Source organism: Podarcis cretensis (genome assembly GCF_951804945.1).
Source record: "Podarcis cretensis genome assembly, chromosome: 2".
Taxonomy (NCBI): domain Eukaryota; kingdom Metazoa; phylum Chordata; class Lepidosauria; order Squamata; family Lacertidae; genus Podarcis; species Podarcis cretensis.
The window spans coordinates 32,211,852-32,227,637 of NC_137171.1; the positions used below are offsets into that span (position 1 = coordinate 32,211,852).

At 41.0% G+C, this 15,786-nt stretch overlaps 1 protein-coding gene across 5 annotated transcripts in view; it reads right to left on the reverse strand.

Moving 5' to 3' along the window:
- CCDC57 (coiled-coil domain containing 57) overlaps nt 1–15,786 on the reverse strand; it is a 66,339-nt gene that overhangs the window by 24,711 nt on the left and 25,842 nt on the right. For all 5 annotated transcript variants that reach the window (XM_079967375.1, XM_079967376.1, XM_079967378.1 and 2 more), the window contains 3 exons: nt 8,633–8,791; nt 5,655–5,817; nt 4,017–4,151 (listed from right to left, as the gene is read on the reverse strand). In XM_079967375.1, the coding sequence (XP_079823501.1) occupies nt 4,017–4,151; nt 5,655–5,817; nt 8,633–8,791 (457 nt within the window). The remainder of the gene's footprint in view (nt 1–4,016; nt 4,152–5,654; nt 5,818–8,632; nt 8,792–15,786) is intronic.

Sequence of the window (15,786 nt, forward strand, 5' to 3'; positions counted from 1 at the left end):
TTAAAGAGTTATTTGATATAGATACAAATGACTAGCCCTTTATTACAGAATCATGTCGGAGTTAAATATACTACAAAAATAGGTTGGCAAGCTGTCAAACCACCAAGAAAAAAACATAATATAGCTTTTAGGCATTTATTAGACCTCTGCACACGACAACGAGGAATCTGTATTACTCATGGAAATGCATTTGTTCTTCTACCAGTTTTGACCTACAACACTTGCTTGTTTTCCTTTCCTTTCCTTTCCTTTATCCTTTTGTATCAGGGGTTGGACTAGATGATGCTCAAGGTCCCTTCCAACTCTACAATTCTATGATTCTATGTCTATTACATTGTAAGTCTGTGGACAGGAAACGTTTTTGTTTTTTAATCTTTGTACAGCACTAGAAAACTGTAGGCATAAAACTACCTATGAATGTCTATATTTGGTTTTTTTTTAACATGGAACTCATGCTTGAAAATTTTGTAGCCAGAGACACTATGCACGGGGGAATTTAGGCTACATTCTAAGTTCAACCAGCAAATGTATTCGCATTATTTTCTGGTGTTCTTTTGTTGTAGTTAGTATAACATACCATAGTCTACTTAGTCATACTGCTAGGGCAATTCATGACTGCTTACACTTGTCTTCCTACCAACATAGTAAGCAGTCCCAATCTTCCCCCCAAAATAAATAAATGTTAACATCACATTGCTTTCTTATTTGGCCAGAAGTCATTTTCCCAAGAATGTTTTCATATTATACTTTTATATTTCATCTGCTCATTCTAGACCATGAAATAATCCCTCTAGCCCAACTCCCTTCTAAAAGATATGTATTATCCTATCCAGACACTGGCCAGATAGAAAATAATGCTAATTCAGTCGTTAACACCAAGCACAGCAGATTGGAGGGTTGGGGGTTTACTATAATGTGCATGTGCAGCCAGGCATTCCTGCATTGCTCCTACCTTAGCTGAGTGGGAAAACAAACCATGGGGTGACTGTTTTAGGATTACGTTCAAAACAAAGCCTATGGTTTGTTTATGATCAGGAAGTCAAGGGGTGGGGGAATACTTTTTCCTCTTCAAATCAGAGTTTGTTTGGAGAGAAACAAACCATCAATGCTGGTTCAGATGTGACCCTAATCCAGCTGTTCTGTGGCTTCGTCCCCCACTCAACTGCTCATCCACATTGTGATTTTTTAAAAAAAAACTTATATAGACTGAGTTAGTATAACTTGTGAATGTGGCCATTGTGTACTGTTTCATACAGCAGTGTAAGTATACTTTCTTTTCTAGGCAATTCCTCAAAAAAGTTTATAAAGTTTATTTTAGATTAAGGAAGATACACCCAGGAAGGTGATGAATGGAAAATGAAGGGTCTTTTGTGAGGGCAGAGCAGAGAGGATCTCCCAGGGTGGGAGGCTGGGGAAAGAGGGGGAAGCTGCCAGGTGAGAGATGGGAGCGTTCATCCTTCTGTGTGTGGAATATGTTAATATATAATTGTGATAGAGGGTGTTGTGTCCATTTTTCTCTCTCGCTTTCCTTTCTTCTTTTCTGTTCTCTCTTTCATTACTCTTTTTTATCTCTTTTCTATAGATTAAAGGTAAAGGTAAAGGTACCCCTGCCCGTACGGGCCAGTCGTGTCCGACTCTAGGGTTGCATGCTCATCTCGCTCTAGAGGCCGTGAGCCGGCGCTGTCCAAAAACACTTCCGGGTCACGTGGTCAGCGTGACGAAGCTGCAGCTGGCGAGCCAGCACCAGTGCAGCACACGGAAACGCCGTTTACCTTCCCGCTAGTAAGCGGTCCCTATTTATCTACTTGCACTTAAGAGTGCTTTCAAACTGCTAGGTGGGCAGGAGCTGGGACCGAACGATGGGAGCTCACCCCGCTGCAGGGATTCGAACCGCCGACCATATAATCGGCAAGTCCTAGGCACTGAGGTTTTACCCACAGCGCCACCCGCGTCTATAGATTAGTTTGGCTTTTATTGTATTTTATGTTGAAAACTTTCAATAAAGCTTGATTGAAAAATAAGGAATGTTGGAAAGGTAAAGAAAAGGAGGGAGATTTTTATCACATGTGGTGGACTTGTAGTACGTTAAAAGCTCACTAGGAAATGATATATAATAAGTTTTAAATGTTTAAAAGTACATTTGTGGAAAAACCAGAGGCATTTCTGTTAGGTATAGTAGGGAATGAGATCCCAAAGGAGATATAAAACTGTTTATGTATGCGACAACAGCAGCAAGAACTCTTTTAGCCCCAAAATGGAAGCAACAGGAAATTCTGTCGCTAGAAGACTGGCAGACGAAGATGATGGACTATGCAGAATTGGCAAGGCTGACCGAGAAAATCCGAAACCAGCATGATCAAGCTTTCCAAAAAGACTGGAGTAAATTTGTACAATATCTGAAGGACAATCGTAAACAATTAACAACACTAGCAGGGTTGTTGTAAGAAAACTTGCAATGTTAAGAATTTGTACCTTTTTATATTTATTTAAAAATTTGTGAAGAAGTGAAACGTAAATGGGAAAATGTATAAATCCTATGAAGTAATAATGTATTATGGAAACCATGAGATGAAAGGGATGGAAGTCAAAGCTCGATTGAGCAAATATGTAATGAGTATAATATGGATTTGTTTAAATGTGATAAAATGGAAACTTAATAAATATAAAAAAGAAAAGAAAAAGAAAAAGAAAGTTCATAATCTTTTGGATCTGCTCGTGTAGACTCCTCAACATGTTTTCTACATACCGCTCCAAAATAGAAAGCATCCCCTGATAACTGACTGTAGCACTATCCACTACATTATTTAAGGAGGAAGCTCTGCAGAGAGATTTCAGGCCACTTTCTATTTTGGTTGTACATAAACGGCACTAGAGCCAGTTACTCACACACTACAATCTTCAAGGGCAGAAGGTAGCAAGAATGACTCTGCAAATAATAAAAAAGCTACTCTCCTTCAGCTTATGTCAGGAAATGCAAAGCCTTTCAAAAGCAACCACAACACCAAATACATGCAAGATTAAAAGCAGGAGATGCCAAAAATTAGCAATAATCTAGCTCTGCAATCACATTTTCAGAAATTGCTGAACAATTGCTTAAATTAACTTTAAACTGCAATTGCTTCTCTAACCATGCAAAATAATAAATCTACTAGGAAAAAATCCATTTTTAATTCATCCTTATTCAGAACAAGAGGCTACAAAACCTCCCCCTTTTAATGCTTTGCTTAGACCGTAAGGGCACCAGGACTTCCAGTCCACTTTGCATTGTCTTATAAAAATTATCTCAAGGCTGCATCCAGTGCTGCACAATTCCCACATTGAAAGTACTCCTGCACAGGAAACAGTGCACAATCATTCTTTTAAGTTATCAGCTGTGGAGAGTGTGTGCTTTATTGCATGTACACATAGTGCATGTACATTGGAAAGCCATCTCTCGTCATGATTTTCCAATGTCTGCAGATGCAGTGAAATGCAAATATGTGCATATATAACATATAGCCAGTGCTCCGTTAGAACAAATTAAGCACTGACCCACCAATATATCCGCTATCCACCAGTCCCTACCTGCTTGATTTCCTACTTACAACTGTCCAGGGGGTAGCACTGTCTATTAGCTTCTTCCTCCTTAATCCAAGTTTTGCCCTTGTAGAACTCAGCAGAGAGGAGGATGAAGAGAAAACTAGAAATAGCTGGCTCCTCCTGTCACTGGCTATTGTTGCTCTCCCTGCCTTCTGCTCTATGAGTCCCAACTGGCACCAGCCACCACTGCGTGTGACATGAAACCTGCATGCCAACCCCATATGGAAATGATTTCACTGGATTTTGTCACTGTTGAGGTTGTTCTCATATCCAAAGGGTCCAGAAAAAACTGTGTGCCCTTGATCACAAAACCTAAATAAAACCTACATAAAAAGCCTTTTAAAAAAATGGCTTCTCTCAAAGAACTAGCCCTGACCATAAAGTGAGTTGTTTTAGGATTAGTTCAGTTTAAGGAACAGCAATTAAGTAATTTTAACCTGTTTCACTCCTTTGGGTGTGTGACCATGCTTTCGAAGTTCCTGAACAGCTTGGTCCCTCTCATGTGTTACAGCAGAAAGGACCATTTCCATCTCATGCAATTTCTGTTCCTTCTCCTGTAGTTCAGCAGTAACCTGCAAAACAAAATGATGGCAAAACAAAATGATGGCAACTTGAGAAGATGTTCTTAGAAAAGAACATTCCCCTAGCTTCTAGTACCTTCAATATTATTTTATCACCATCAGACAACATACTATGTTTAATCTCCCTTGTCCTTTGAATTAAACTCAATCCAGAGTGACCATCTACATCGTGAATGGAAAGTATTGTGGAAGAGCTTTCCAAAAATGAAAGAACATGCCATTGTTAAATCAGTAAACAATTCACTTCCATTTATCCAAGATAAAATTTGGCAATGGGCTATTCCTTAGAGGGGATGAGGAATCTCTCGTCCACAGGCCTAATTAGGCCCACCCCATTTGTCCCTCAAGCCACATTCACATGCCAAGCACTTGCCAATCATATATGATGTCAGTGTCAGGAGCATCCTACACGCGAGTAGGAACCTGGCAGAGACACATGCCCGGCTGGCATGTTCTCTCCCTCCTGGTCGGTCATTTGGGAGAGTCAAAAGCTTTCTCCAGCCCGAACATCACAGCGACTGATACCAAGAGGCATCAGCACACTTTAGGACTAGCAGAGTGTTGGCTGTTCGCGTGACAGACTCAGTAGCGCAGCATTTTGGCTAGACTACGTTTATTTACATATATACACTCAGAGCATTGCAACTCAGCTTCTTTCTCTTCAGCGTCAGGAAGCAAAGAGAAAGAACAAAGGAACAAACGTCCTACATCATGGAACACAGTAATACAAACATCCTGTCTCCGTCACTTCCCACTATGTGGAATGAAAACATATACCGTCATGTGATAAAAACAATCCCATGACTGCAAGGACAGGAAAAGAATCCTAACAGTCAGGTGTGGGCCTTAGTGATCAGGCAGGGATATAACAAATCAGGCAGCCCTTCAGCTATCCAGGATCCAAGTTGTTAAGGGTCTTGTAAATTAATGTTAGAACGCTGAACCTGGTCCAGCAAGGTATGGGCAGCCAGTGCAAGCTTTTGAGCACTGGAGTTATGTGCTGGCAAGTGTCCACATCAACAGTCCAGCTGCAGCACTGTGCACCAGCTGGAGCCTCTGAACTGGGCCCAAGGGCAGCCCCACACAGGCTTGCCTTGCCACCTGCAAACTGCATCCAAAAAAGTTGTAGCCTAGTTTTTCCATCCTGTGTTGTATCTTATGTTGCTCCTCTTTCCTCCTCACCTGCCTCCACTCTCACCTGCAAGCAGAAATAATCCTCATGCAAAGAGCCAGCTAGTACTATACTGAGATCAGCTTGGTGCTATTTATCTAAGTTTTAGAAACTGAACCACTTTCGTGCATTATCTGGGTCAGCACAGACTGAATATGTTACAGGAAGAGAATGCCAACTCCTTGGGTATGGTGGAACCCCTAAAGTATTTGCTAGAAGCACAAAAGAATGACAAGTCCAAAGGTATAAAATCTTCCCTCATGAAATATGCCTCTGCTAATGCTCTGTGCTAAGCTGCTAAGCAAATGTGACGCAGTTCTGACCTGGTCCCTAGCTGTTGACAGGCTCTGTATTAGAGCCTCTGATTTCTGATATTGATTCCTTTCAGCATTCTCGTAACGCCGCTGCCAGTCCAGGACTATTTGCACTTTAGCCCTTTCCAGAATCTCTTCTCTCTCAGTTGCTAATGAGAGCTGCTGTTTATACCTAAGACAGGGAGAAACGAAGAGAATATTTTTTAAAAATAATAATAATGGGGGGGGGGGAATTGAATTTAATATCTATATTTTAATGTCACAAAATATTCAACAATTTTAACCCTTTACAACTGAGGTGTGCAGCATATAAGGCAAGAACCCCAGTCCATCAGCAGCCAGATACAGCAAAGTGTGAGATCACCACAAGACAGAAGTTCAGTGGGTATCTATGAGCCTCAGAACCTTCTCTGTGGTAGCCCCACTGTCTATGGAATGCTCTCCCTAAACAGGGTTGCCTGGCATTTACGTAAACATATTTTTGGCACCAAAAACCTTTATTTTTCTTTCAGGTCTTCAGTTGTTAACATTTCTAGTTCTTCTGTTATGGAATTTTTTGGGTTAATTAATTTTTACTGGTGACTACACTTACATTTTGAAGGGACGCAGGTGGCGCTGTGGGTTAAAGCCTCAGCGCCTAGGACTTGCCGATCGAAAGGTCGGCGGTTCAAATCCCTGCGGCGGGGTGCGCTCCCGCTGCTCGGTCCCAGCGCCTGCCAACCTAGCAGTTCGAAAGCACCTCCGGGTGCAAGTAGATAAATAGGGACTGCTTACCAGCGGGAAGGTAAACGGCGTTTCCGTGTGCGGCTCTGGCTCGCCAGAGCAGCGATGTCACGCTGGCCACGTGACCCGGAAGTGTCTCCGGACAGCGCTGGCCCCTGGCCTCTTAAGTGAGATGGGCGCACAACCCCAGAGTCTGTCAAGACTGGCCCATATGGGCAGGGGTACCTTTACCTTTACCTTTTACACTTACATTGTTGAGGGTGGTGGGTTTGCTTATTGTGCATTAACTTGTAGTGGCCCAGCTGAGTATCTAATGTTTTATATTTTTTATATTTATTCTACTGGCCTGGTATGTATAGCACTCTAAGCCAAATTGTTGCTTAGTGAGAAGATGTGATCTCCTGGAGGGGATGTGGCTGGTCTGGAGAGAGTTTAACCATGATCCCAGGTTTAAACACCATGCTATGCCAAACATGCTTACATGTTTACACTAAGTCATAGCTGGCTTAGCATGATTTGCAAACCAGGTCACTGTTACTGAACTGTTTAAGTCTCTTTGAAACTCTGGTGTAAAGCGATGAATAAATCTAATAAATAAAAGAACAAATAATACTAATATTGTACTAATACCAATGCTGTACTAATACTACTAGTAGTAAATGGCTGAGTATGAATTTGAACCTAATTTCCCCCAGTACTAGACTTACACCCTGACCTCTATTTCACATTGGTTTTCTGGATCACTTAATCACTGGATGATCTTAATACTCATGTGACCACCCATTTTAATATCAGGGTGGTTAGCAGACCAATTGCTGCTTGCCCACAGCTATAGCAAATCAGTGAGCATGCTTGCCTTCATGTCAACCTGCATGCTCAGCTCTTGCTTTCTTCTGTCTTAAAGCCTACTGGCTCTCTAAGGCAGAAAAATGTCAGGGAGCTAAAAGCACTGCAAGACATGCCATGAGTCAGCCCCTACCCCCTCTCCCCTGAGTTGTCTGTGGGCAGAGAGCCAGAAGTCACCAATATTATGTCAGACAGTGCACCTGCCTCTCTTTTTCCCTTCTGCCTTGAAAGGTCAGCAGACCTTAAGATAGACGGTCAGTACCATTCGCACAGCCTCATATGGAGTTTAGTCTGCCCTGGGTTTTCCTTCTGTGAGTGAAGGGCAAACACAAGGATGAACCTATATGATCTCCTCCCATGGCAAAGTGACAGCAGAGAATCAGAAGCAAGACCATCCATCTTATTGATGTGCAAATCATCCACAGCACTACTGGCACATGCCTGCCCCAGGTCCTTTATCTGTCTTCAGACCACAAGGTCTCTCTCAGTTGAGGCTGGACCATCTAGTGGTAAAAGCAGGTTTTGCTCCAAAAGAAACAGTATCCCTTTAAAGCAAGTGGTAGTGCAACCCTTCCCGACAAGACCTTTCTCAGAACTAGGAGGAATTAACAACTGTAGGTGAGTGGTAAACATCTTTTTCCTGGACCAAGTACTCAAATGAGTTGTGGTTGCCTTTGGTTGATACTGATTTTCTAGATCCATTTCAACTGAGATTTAGGCCTGGTTTTGGTGCTGACATTACCTTGGTTGCTTGTGGAATGACCTCTATCAGGAGAGAGACGGGGGAGTATGACTACCCAGTAAATTCACCTGGATCTAACAGGGGCTCTCAGGGGTTATCAATACCTTCAACCATGATCATTCTGGAACTTCCATCTGTATTGAACATGGGCAGTATTGCATTTGTTCCTGCCTAGATGGTCATTTCCAGAAAACATTGCTGGGGGAGTTCTGCTGGGCCCTGTGGAAGTCACATTTCAGGATCCCACAAAGTCTCATGCTTCCCCTCATTCTGTTTAACATCTACATGAAATGGCTAAATGAGGTCATTCAGGGATTTCAAGTGTATTATAATCAACATACAGATGACATGCAACTCTTGTATCCTTTTTCATCAAAACCAGGTGAGGTTGTGGGTGCATTAGATCAGTGACTAGTTGACGTAATGGACTGGACATGGGTTAACAAACTGAAGCTCAGCAAGAGAGGTACTGTTAGTAGGCAGTTGATCTGTCCCAATGACTGGTGTTCAGCCTGTTCTGGAGAGTGTTGCACTCTCCATAAGGATCAAATTCTCTAAAGCAGGAATGGGGAATCTCTGGCCTGTGGGCCAAATTGTGGCTGGTTGTAGGCCAAGATCGATCACGAAGAAAGATCCTGAGAAAACACTCGTTTAACCAGCTCACAAAGTCACTCACCTTTCAATATCTTGCAGTATGCTAGACAGTTGTGCTCTTAGCTTCACCTCTTCTTGTTGCAGTGCTTGAATCTGAAGGTCTTTTGAAACTGTCTCCCTGGATATCTGAGCTACTTGAGAATCCCAGCTTGTTTTCAGTGCGTCCAGCTCTTGTTGAAGTCTGTGAAAATATATAGAGAACAAAAGTTTGATTACATTAATGTGGTTTTCCATTTTAAGCAAAACAACAAGCAAAAGGGGCGGGGGACTGGCAAACAATAGTTCAGCCTCATTTATGCAAGTAGCCTAAGGGACATTCCAAACACCAAAGGATAACAGATGTCTCAGTAAAGTGAAATTGATATAGCATTACAGTAATATAGGAAAAGAGAAATAATGCAGGATTAGTGTGGATACATATAAATTTAGGATAACCAAGGTAATGGGTTCCAGTGTATTACATATGCAAACAGGAGAAGGAAGCACTTGCCATCCAAGTGTATTTTTCAGGCAAAGGCTGTTATATGTTCTACTAGTGTCTTTTATAATCAAGAATTGGTTCCCACGCACAAAATGTAACCAACTAATTGGTTCCTGATTTCTTCTGGTTTAAATGAATCTGCAATTTCAGATGTTTCATCATGTTAAGTTGTTTTTCATCAGACACGTTAGATAAGGAAGACGAGAGCAAATCCCTGGGACAGTAGGAAAACACAGTTCTTCCTTCTACTCACACAATCTTCAGTATGTATTCAGATGAGTATTGCTTCTTAGAATATAATGTGTTTCATTCAAGGAGATACAATAAGCAGTCTGTGGGTATGGGTTCCCAATGCCAAAAGATCCAAACCAATCAAAGTAAGAATCCAATCCTGATTTTTTTCATATTCTTTAAGAACAAAAGCTTTAATATATTAATATATATTTAATATATTAGGACTAGGTTGCCTAAAGGTAAAGGTAAAGGGACCCCTGACTGGTCCAGTCGTGGCCGACTCTGGGGCTGCGGCGCTCATCTCGCTTTATTGGCCAAGGGGGCTGGCGTACAGCTTCCGGGTCATGGGGCCAGCATGACTAAGCCGCTTCTGGCAAACCAGAGCAGCCCAAGGAAATGCCGTTTACCTTCCCGCCGGAGCGGTACCTATTTATCTACTTGCACTTTAACGTGCTTTCAAACTGCTAGGTTGTCAGGAGCAGGGACTGAGCAACAGGAGCTCACCCCGTTGCGGGGATTCAAACCGCCAATGTTCTGATCGGCAAGTCCTAGGCTCTGTGGTTTAACCCACAGCACCACCCGCGTCCCCTAGGTTGCCTAGAGTCAGGCAAATTCATGGAGGATAAAGTTATCACTGGCTACTTGTCATGCTGGCTATATACTACAGATTCAGAGGCACTATGAGGAATACTGCCCACATTTCCAGTCTGTAGAGTTCCCAATAGGCATTTGGTTGGCCTGTGCAGAAAAAGAATGCTGGAGAAGACAGGCCTATAAAATGATCCGGTAGGGCTCTTCTTAAGTTCTTATGTTGTTCTTAATAAAAAGTTTAGATAATAGCAAAGTGAAAGAGGTTTTTTTAAAAAATCGAAAGTGTTATTGAAATAGTAAATACAAACATTCATTCTCATAATACAGTTATTTTATTCATCCTACGAAAATAATAAACAATAAGATTAAGACGAACAAAATAAAATGTGTCTTTACATAATAAAAATATAATCTATGGAATTCACTGTCTTAATATGCACGCTGTTCATTGGGTTATTATTTAAAAAAAATCAGACAGTTATACATCTATCAATAGCATTGATAGATGCATAACTGTTTGATTTAAAAAGCTACTTTATTCCACTGCATCACGGATTAATAGTAAGAGACAGTAGGTATCACTACCTCTTCTGCACATACACAATGTAATAAGTGAATTGCATTTTCAAATGTTAGGTTGATTTACAGGCTTTGAAGTAACCATTTATACAAACCACATATTCTCCTTACCAGTCAGCTAATACCTTCCATCTAACTAGTGAGTGCTGTCTCTTCCGAACATTCAGAATGTTCTGTTGTAGGGAACAGGATTTGGTTTCTCTCAGAACTATAATTAGCACGACCACATAGGGCACCGTGCTTTCAAAAAGTATTGGCCTATGTAGAGAATAGACACAAGAGGCCTAGTTCTGCTACTAGTTTAGTGAGTGATCCAGGTTAAATCCCTATACTATTCATAAACAGGAATGCACTCCAGCTTTGTTAGAACATATAATCCAGAACACCTGATCTCCTGTTCCCCAACTGAAGTCATCTCTCAGGCATAAATGAATTATGTCTCCAACAGAGACCAATACCAGTAGTTTCGGATGGAGCATGAAATGAACAATTAAAGGCCAGCAATGACTATTTTATTTAGTATTTATACACCATTTTTAATTTGCAGAGGTTTGCATTCTGTATTGTGCTTATCCTAGGAAATAGGCTACTCATCCACATTTACAGTGAATAAATTGCTTGAAATAATAGCTTGTGTGGGTCTGCACCACAAAGTTGCTTCAATTAGCCATTGATGGATCAATCTTCTACTATATACTACTTTTTTAGGGGGGGGAAGTTCTCATGCTTTCAGATTACACAGCATCCTAAAACACTTAATTTAATGAGGGGGAAATACAATTGTGCAATGATTATTTCATAAAACGTCTGGCTTACACTTCAAGGAAAAACTTCTTAACCAATTCCACTAGTTATCTTTAATTGCACCTGTTATATTGTCTTCTAATATCATTTTAATCTCATTTTGTCTAAGTGTCCCCTCATGTGAAAGCCACTGTGCATTCCTAGTCCTTTTTATATGCCTTGCCTCCTCTGTACTTTTTCTAGTTCTGTATTGCTTTTTAAATAGATGTATGCAAGATTTTGACAGTGCTAATATATATATAGTAAATGCACACATATTTAATTTAATTTATCTAACACTATTGCAAGAGTTCATAATATTTCTATTTTCCTATTAGTTCTAAGCTTTCTGTTTAGCATTATTATCACAGTTGCACACATAAAGCTAATGTCTCAGTGAAAAACCCACAATGACATGACATTCCCTAAACACCTCCCAGCTAATGCAGAGTTACAACAGAGTAAAAAAAAGAAGGGGAAAAAAGATTATAGTGCTTTTCTCATGGTTCCATATACAGGGTAATATCCTTAAATAATTCAAGAGTATCGGTGAAATGTAGTTTCTTTTTTTAAAAGGGGGAAAACACGATACCAAGCTTTTCCTATCACACAATTTTGCTTGCATACACATTCTTCACTTTTAAGTACCTACCCACTGTATTTAGATGCTATATAAATATTATTCATTTGTTACCAACTCTTCACTGTATCTTTTGGCAGCTCTCCTGGACACAATTAGACTGTTAAATTCTCTTTCCTTCAATGGGATTTAAGGAGCCTGTGTAAAGCTTGCAGCTTTTCAGTGCCAAGTACTAAAAGCAGGCTCCAGTTTCTCCTGTGCATGAGTGCAAGGCACTTTTGTGTATGCATCAGAGAGGGGTTGATATGTATTTATACCCAGCACCAGAGCTGAGAACCTCATGGGGTGACACTCCAGAGGAAACCTTGGCCTTCAAACAGGCTTTTCTAGGGGAGCAAATGGTGGGTTCCTGCTAGAAGGTTTCATTGTCTTGTACTTGGTAAGTTTTAATTGCTTGAGTTGATTTTACTGGCCATTGTTTTATAATTATTTTTTGCTATTACCTGATCTGATACCACGAAATCAATGAAAGGTGAGATACATATTTAATTAATAACTAAGGTGGCAACTGAAACTTCTCCTAAGCAGGAGAAAATATTCAAGTGTAGCACTTTGGACCACCCTCCCCCAATTAGATTTGCTACTCTTTAAGCTAGGTATGGCTAAACTGGGCCATCCAGCTGTTTTGGGACTATAATTCTCATCATCCCTGATCACTGGTCCTGTTAGCTAGGGGTGATGGGAGTTATAGTCCCAAAACAGCTGGAGGGCCAAGTTTGGCCATGCCTGCTCTAAGCTGAAGTTTCTTTCTGGAACTTTTTCCATTTTAAAAGAAATCTGTGATGTGTATAATATCTTTGCTATCTTCTGATACATTTGGTTGATTTTGATTTTTAAAATTTTCAGTTACCACATTTGCTAGAACTGAAATGCAACACAAGTGTTTTTATTTTTTGCCAAATAATTTTTATTGATTTTCTGAATTTTACCAAATTGGCCACAAATTAAGACAAATTTAATACAATTGCACAATTGTTTTATTCTAGCAGCCTGTTCTAGACAGGGAATTACACTGTGTACAGAGAGTTTCTCCATCCATAACAGATTTCCTATTCAGTGGAGGGACCTGATCTGCATACAAATCTTTTATCACTTGCAGACTGACCTCTCCTTAAATGAAAGGAGTCTCCGGTGCACCTGTATGCTTGAGTGTATATGCAGAACTTGGCACTTTGGCAAGTGTGTTTAGGACAAGCGGCACTTCTCAGTGTTGCCTACCTGGTGGAGCATCAACCAAACTAGTATATAATGATGTACGTACAAGAACAACTGTATAATCTGTTATAATTAGTGGGATATGGACAGTACCCCAAGTCTTCTACCCTAGTATAACCCCAACACATATTCACAGCAAAAGGCAAAAATACATACAGTGGTGCCTCGCAAGACGAAAAGAATCCGTTCCGCGAGTCTCTTCGTTTTTTCGTCTTGCGAAGCAAGCCCATTAGCGGATTAGCGGATTAGCGCTATTAGCGGCTTAGGGGCTTAGCGGATCAGCTGATAAGCGCCTTAGCGGATTAGCTGATAAGCGGCTTAGCAGATCAGCTGTTAAGCGGCTTAGCGGATCAGCTGATAAGCGGCTTAGCGGCTTAGAAAAAGGGGGAGGGAAGGGAAAAAAACCCGCAGGAACTCGCAAGACATTTTCGTCTTGCAAAGCAAGCCCATAGGAAATTCGTTTTGCGAAGCACCTCCAAAACGGAAAACCCTTTCGTCTAGCGGGTTTTCCATCTTGCGAGGCACTCGTCTTGCAGGGCACCACTGTACTGACTAATACATCTAATTTTACATTTGACCTTTGTTTCAACAGCATACGAGAAATGCTGTTCTCTGGAGAGAAGATATTACAATTCCTTATCACTCAGTAATGAACTGCTACAATGTTACATGTTCTTACAATCCTAAATATAAAAAAAATTGTTGCTTGATAAAATTATAGTGCTCACCTGATAATAAATATACAATACTTTCAGAAATTGTATTCTGAGCCAAACAACCTGTGGCATGAAATGTGAACAAATTAACCAAGAGTCCCAGAGAGGCACCGCAACTGACTAAACGATGAATGAGTAAATATTTTCAGTTAATCTCTCTCTGTGAAAGGCCACGTTCTGAGTCTATTCCAAGAACTTCTTGATGAGTGCCATTAAGTTGAAATCCCAAGGCATATCAAAGATGTGGACTCGGAGCCCTGTTTCAGCCATGGTCCATTATTATGAGATATTTTCTATGCCATTAATAAATTCTGCCTCAGTGTCAATAGGAAATGATTTGGCACTGATGCTGTATACCAAATCCCAAGGATACTCCTATTCAGCCATTCCATCAAGCTACAGTGGTGCCTCGCAAGACGAAATTAATCCGTTCCGTGAGGCTCTTCGTATAGCGGTTTTTTCGTCTTGTGAAGCAAGCCCATTGACGGCTTAGCGGATTAGCGCTATTAGCGGTTTAGCGGCTTTTAGCGATCAGCTGTTAAGCGGCTTATCAGCGGATCAGCTGATAAGCGGCTTAGCAGCTTAGGAAAAGGGGGAAAAAGGGGGGGGGAACCCGCAGGAACTCGCAAGACATTTTCGTCTTGCGAAGCAAGCCCATAGGGAAATTCGTTTTGCGAAGCGCCTCCAAAACGGAAAACCCTTTCGTCTAGCAGGTTTTCCATCTTGCGAGGCGTTCGTCTTGCGGGGCACCACTGTACAGCAGAAGGAGTGGAAGGGAAGGCCACATTGGACAACTGGTTTAGTAAAGCAGGAGTACTGCATTAATTGAAAGTGGCCAATAGCTACAGATTGCAAAAGGAACAAGGCACAAAGCCTGTTCCATAGTGCACCATCCCAACTGGCTGCTGGCTGAAGCAAGCATCCTAAAACATAATGAATGAATAAAAATATGAATGTAGTGCAAGCACACAAAAAGAAACATCTTAAGTGTCTTCCTTGATTCTTTAGTTTGTATGTGAAGTTTTAGTATAACAGTTTGTTACAGGATTTTGTACCTAACAGTGTCCTCCTTCACATGTCACAGTAAACCATTATTAATGGATAACTATGAATACAGTGGTACCTCTGGTTAAGAACTTAATTCGTTCCAGAGGTCCGTTCTTAACCTGAAAGCGTTCTTAACCTGAAGTACCACTTTAGTTAATGGGACCTCCCGCCGCCACCGCACGATTCCTGTTCTCATCCTGAAGCAAAGTTCTTAACCCGAGGTACTACTTCCAGGTTAGTGGAGCCTGTAACCTGAAGCATTTGTAACCTGAAACTTTGTAACCTGAGGTACCACTGTATACCGATCTAGGCAATTTTGCATCTTTATATATAATTAGGCTTAATATATTTTGAAAAGCCAGCAAAGGGGAGGTTATATACCTGCTCTTGAGTAAGCACTAAAGCACACCACTTGCCACAATTCACAGATGGGTGTTGAAATGAACTGCTTGAAATGTCCCTCTTAATATTGCTTAGTCATCCTGAGAGGTGGGAGTGTCAGTAGCTCCTTAAACAAAGTGTTAACTTTTCAGCACTGGAACATGGAAATAAGATGCCTTATCAGGAGTAGTGCGAGGAATATACCAGCTGTGTGCACTACATCCTGGGATGTATCATGTACAAAACAAGTGAAACACCATGCTCTAAATAGGTACATTTCATCCAAAAATAAAAATGAGATCCTGTCATTTAACTTCAGATTTAATTACAGGAGAAGCAACATCATGCCTACCTGCAAAAGAGGGTACCTACAAATGGATTGTGTCATCACATGGATTCAGGGGGAAAGAAAGCCCCCTTCTCCCCTACATCCATGTGAGGATGTAATCCACTTGTTTGCACTGAAACACACATCTACATACCAAAACAGTACAAATAAAATCTAACTT